Source organism: Moschus berezovskii, chromosome 18 (assembly GCF_049115385.1).
Source record: "Moschus berezovskii isolate FMDL1 chromosome 18, NW_MosBer_1.0, whole genome shotgun sequence".
Lineage (NCBI taxonomy): Eukaryota > Metazoa > Chordata > Mammalia > Artiodactyla > Moschidae > Moschus > Moschus berezovskii.
The window spans coordinates 73428131-73433053 of record NC_142477.1 but is presented as its reverse complement, the minus strand read 5'-3'; the positions used below and the strand labels follow the sequence as shown (position 1 = coordinate 73433053).

Below are 4923 nucleotides of genomic sequence, written 5' to 3'. Positions count from 1 at the left end.
TGCTCTGGGAACCCCTGGGAAACTAAAGTAAGCTGTTTGCTTTCTGGCTTTCTACAGCACTTTATCCAGAAACAAAGGAAGGGGCCAGCAATCCAGAAGCTTCCCTGTTGTTTAATTCAACATTAAAGACTGGGCTGCGGGTTGGTAGCCAATTACACCTTCTGTTTCGGGCTGTTTGGCAAGATAGTGAAAATCCAGAATATTGCCCTAGAGCAAGCCAGATTTAATTGTCTATCTTCTTAAAATTATAAAATCAGGGCAGCAAGTGACCTGAAGGAGGCAGCCACCAAAAATGCTGGGAACAGGTGCAGAGATGCCCAGGGAACTGGCTCCAAAACAGTAAGGGTCAGGGTAGGGTGGGGGCTCCAGATGACTGCATTGTATTGGCTTACTGTGCTCAGTATTCCTTTCACAATTAATAAAGGTCTTTCCAAAAGAGAAAGAGCGCCTGAGAAGCAAGTGATAAAATAAAAGGCCGTACAATTAGGAAACAAAACAGACACAGGGCCCAACTCCCCCACTTGTGTTCCTTAGCTATGCTGGGTCTCTATCCTTTGCAGATCTTGCTGAGTTGTTCTGGGGTAAGCACAGCCCACCTTGCACATAGTAGAAACACACTGGTGGCAAATGTACTGGGAAACTATCTTTATCTCTTTAGTAGAGATCAGAGGAGGGAAGGAGGCTTTTTAAGATTATCCTGGGGGAAGGTATTAAATGAAAAAAGCAACCATGCAAATGGCCATTATTCTGAGCCTTGGCTCCGAGTACACTTGAGTTCCCTGTGTGACGTGTTGGAAAAAACATAGGCAGACACTTGAATTCAACACCAAGAGCTTAGATATAGTACTTTTTTAAAATAATTGATCACATTTCTCTTCCACCCTGGCAACCGCCATCTCGTGGGACTGAGGGGCCACCAAGGAGTATAGGATCAGATGCCAAAACACATTCTGAAGGACCTTGTTTTCCCCTATTTCAGTGATGGGAAAGGAATCAGAGGGGCTGACCAAGAAATAAAGCATCGAGATTTCAATAGAAATGCCATAATTTATTCTGTTGTATAAAAAAGTCATCCTTAGTAACAAAATGTCTTCTTAGAAGAAGATATATATTATTTCAGGTCATAAATAATCAGCAAACATACAACTGTTGGCAACTTAAAAAACAAAACAAAATCAACACTGGTGCTTTCCATCAGTGCTGAAAACAAACCTGCTTAGGATATATTTACAGGATATTACAGTACTCAAACACAAAAATTGAGGTATTTGGTTCTTCTAGGAGTAGACACTGACATTTGTGAAGGTGGACTGCCTACACAAAAATAAATAAAACAAAGTATACTCATATGTATATGTGTTGTTGGGAATGGTAATACTGGTAGGTATGTCAAGCATGAAAAGTGTCTTCAGAAAACAGGGACAAGCAAAAAGAAATTGGGTCTCACACCTGAGTCCTCTCTCTCCTGCCCCTTTCTGTCCGAGGGACTTGATGTACCCACTGTATGTTGGTCCCGAAATGTGCTGAGTTCAGCAAACATCTTGGCACGGAGTCATCATTACAACTGCTCAGGAACCCAGTGGAACTCGGATGAAATTAAATAAATAAGGACCAGCCCTCACGAGCCCCCTTCCCTGGAGTTATTGCATTTCCACTTTCCAGGAGCCTGGAATCCCGGTGGGTTGTGAAGATCACCTCCCGTGGCTTTTCAGCAGCTGGGAGAGGTCGTGATGGGGCTCTGAAGGTAGCTCAATGCACTGTTTGTGGGGTGGACAGGAATGGAGACTGGGAAGTTGAAGACTGTGGTGGTGGAGGTGCTGCAGTCAAGCACAGCCATGGCGGGGCTCCCTGCCTCTGCCGAGCAGTGGGGGGCCAGGACCTGCGACTCAAACTGCAACAGCTGGCCCATGAAGCTGAAGTTGGGGGAGATGATGCTTCTTCTCTGCTTCACAAACTCAAAGGCCTCATCCAGCTTGACTCGATTAGTCCTCATGAGGTAAGCGAGGCAGATGGTGGCTGATCGGGAAATGCCAGCCTGGCAGTGGACAAACACCCTTCCACCAGCATTCTTGATGGAGTCTGGAAAACAAAGGGCAGCTGGTTATTTGAGAGCCCAGGAGAATGACCCCAACCAACACCAGGTGTCTAAGAAATGTCACATGTGTCCTGTCCAATATGGTCGATATCACCTCATGTCATAACAGACATACTGTTCGTGAAGGCAGTGTGGGCACAGTGGATTTAAACCACCGGGGATTTAAACCCAGGCAAGGCATCGCCACTAAGCAGACTGATATTGGACAGATCAATTCAACCTGAGATTCAGTTTGCTAGTTTATAAAGTGGGACATCAAATCTGTACTGTGCAGGGATGCAGCCCATGCCAGACTGATTTTAATGTCTAGAGGAAAGCTTAAAACTATGTCGCTCAAGTTCGTGCCAGAGTTTAGTCTCAGTCGCTAAAATAGGAGTGTGACAAAGTCCCAGGCATCTGTTCTATTTACCTATGAAGTCAATTGCCTCATTGAACCAGGAGCTGATGTCCGCCTTGTGGTTGTCCTCCACGGGGATGCTCTTGTACTGGTAGTGACCCTCAAAATGGTTGGGACAGTTCGCAGAGACGTTGATCAAGGCAGTGATGCCCAAGGCATCCAGCATGTCCTTGCGGGAAGCATGATAGGCACTGCCCAGGTACAGAAAGGGCAGGATCTCCACTGGGCCACCCTGAAATCCAGAAACATTCAACGCTTGTCAAGCTTTGTTCAACGTCAATGGTGGCGCCCACATCCACAAAACCTCCCTGCTGGACGTTAGTTTCAATATTGGGTGAACCTCACAGCACTGTTGTTAAGTGTGTAAATAAATAGGGGACTAAACCCATTTGCCTAGGCAGGGCCAACAAGCTAATTTCTGTAATGCCAACAGAGGCTCGGCTCCATCATACCATTTAACCATGGGATATAGGAAATCTCCCTGTGTCCCCTGTTATAAATAAAGCTGCACGTCACTTGTCTATATTTTCACTAGCGCGGCTCTGCCACCTTTGCCAGCTGTTCCTTCTCCCCTCCGGCACAGCCCTCTACTAACCTGATCATAGAGTGGGGTGCTGCAGGAACTGCACCCCGATTCGGCGCTGTCAGGGACACTAGTAGTCAGGGGAAGGCTGAGCCCCATGGGGGTCGACTGTTTGCTGCACAGCTCCGGGTAGGAAGCAGAAAAAGCTTCATATCCTCCTGGGAACACAAACAGACAGTTTTTTCCATTAGTACCGCCGAGACAGGGTACCTTCATACAACTTCCCCGTCCACCAGGGCTGGAAGTTTAGCCCGGAGAACCCCAGGCGAGTCTTTGTTCCCAGAGCCAAACAAAGCCAACAAGTTGCCACAATGCGACTCAGGCCTCCAAGCGCTCCAGGTGGAGCAGCGCCCCCGGAGCTGAGAACCAGGGGTCTCCAGACTAGACGGCGGAGGGCGTATGGCCCGCCCCTGAGCGTCCCCGAAGGCGTACCTTTGAGCAAAAAGATTTGCGCGCCGCGCGCCTCGCGGCAGAGCGCTCCGGCGGCCAGGGCCAGAGTGCCGTCGCGCTTGGCGCAGTCCAGCGCGGCGCTGCGCTCGTCCAGCAGCACCACGGCGTGGTAGGCGCCGGCCAGCAGGCGGCCGCGCAGCTCGGCGTTGGGCACGATGTGCTCCAGACCCATGGCGCCCTTTGCCCGCCGACGCACGATGGTGCTGAAGCGCACGTTGACCGAGCCGGCGATGTGGCCGGCGTTGAAAGCGAAGAAGGAGCGACAGTCCAACAGCAGGCACTGCGCCGCGCGCTCTCTCAGCAGCGTCCGGAGGCCTCCGGCGTCCAGGGAGACCACTTCCATGACCATGGCCGGCCCCAGCGCCCCCAGTGTGCAAGTCGTCCTGAGTTCTTTGTCCCGGGAAGCGAACAGCAGGGCGACGGCTCTCGAGCAAAAGCCCGACCCCAGTTTTCTTTGCGCCAAACCCAAACTGTCTTTGGACCGAGCGAGGGGTCGTTGTGTGGGACTCTCGACCGCCTCGGCTTCCTTGTTGCTCTCCCGACGGCCTGTCCTCCCACGCTTTGCCCAGAGCCCCGGAGTCTTTCGCAGCGAGCCCGACCCGGCGGACAGCGCTTATATTGCGGCTCGGCGCAAGCAGGCGGGGCGGCGCGGGGCGGGGCGCGCGCGCGCTGTGGGGGAGGGGATTGTTTGTTTGAATGACGGTCACGTGACTGGTGTGGTGACGTCACCCGCCCTGCCCGGTTTGGCGCCGGAGCCGCCAAAGGCGAAGACGTCAGCGGCCTCGGAGTGGGGTCCGCTGGCTAAGCTCTGGCTCGGGCTCCGGCCGCCGCCCGGCCGTCCGGCCTGCGCCTGGCGCGTCCCTGGGGAGCTGGTCCGCGCCGCTCTCCGGGCCCACCGGGGAGGGGAGAGGGTGGGCGCTCTGCCAGCCGACGGCTGACTCCCGTGTGCGAGTGCCTGGGAGACCCGGCCGCGTGCCACGGACCCCTCCTCCCGCTCCCCCTCCCCTCCTCCCCCCTCCCCTCCTCCCCCTCCCCTCCTCCCCCCTCCCCTCGTCCCCCTCCCTCTCTCCCCTCTCCCCCCTCCCCTCCTACCCCCTTCCCTCGTCCCCCTCCCTCTCTCCCCTCCTCCCCCTCCCTCTCCCCGTCCCCTTCTCCCCCTGTCCTCCTCCCCCTCCCTGTCCTCCTCCCCCTCCTCGTCCTCCTCCCCCCCAACTCCCCTCCTCCCCTTCCCCTCCTCCCCTTCCCCTCCTCCCGCTCCACCGCGCTGCTTCCCGGCGCCCGCTCCTCCGCCGACCGGAGCCGAGAGGGGTTTCCTTTGTTACTGCATACACATGCGCCCCTTTCTCTCATTTCCTCGTACCCAGTAGGCGAGGAAACGCGTGTTCCCGAGGAGAAGCG

The 4923-nt window shown here is 54.2% G+C and overlaps 1 protein-coding gene across 1 annotated transcript; it reads right to left on the bottom strand.

Annotated features, from left to right (window-relative positions):
- Positions 1–1027: 1027 nt before the first annotated feature.
- DUSP1 (dual specificity phosphatase 1) lies at positions 1028–4130 on the bottom strand. The gene is made up of 4 exons (XM_055421830.2): positions 3508–4130; positions 3088–3233; positions 2505–2724; positions 1028–2079 (listed from the first exon to the last, which is right to left on the bottom strand). Exons 1-4 carry the CDS (start codon positions 3872–3874, stop codon positions 1709–1711), a joined length of 1104 nt encoding a protein of 367 aa, XP_055277805.1. The 5' UTR covers positions 3875–4130; the 3' UTR covers positions 1028–1708.
- Positions 4131–4923: the final 793 nt, after the last annotated feature.

Bases quoted from the DNA above. Each gene is read 5' to 3' on its own strand.
- DUSP1 (XM_055421830.2), bottom strand. From the start codon at position 3,874: ATGGTCATGGAAGTGGTCTCCCTGGACGCCGGAGGCCTCCGGACGCTG. The intron at 3,234-3,507 runs GTACGCCTTCGG...TTGTGTTCCCAG, and splicing joins GCAAATCTTTTTGCTCAAAG to GAGGATATGAAGCTTTTTCT. The intron at 2,080-2,504 runs GTAAATAGAACA...TTTGTTTTCCAG, and splicing joins TGAGGCAATTGACTTCATAG to ACTCCATCAAGAATGCTGGT.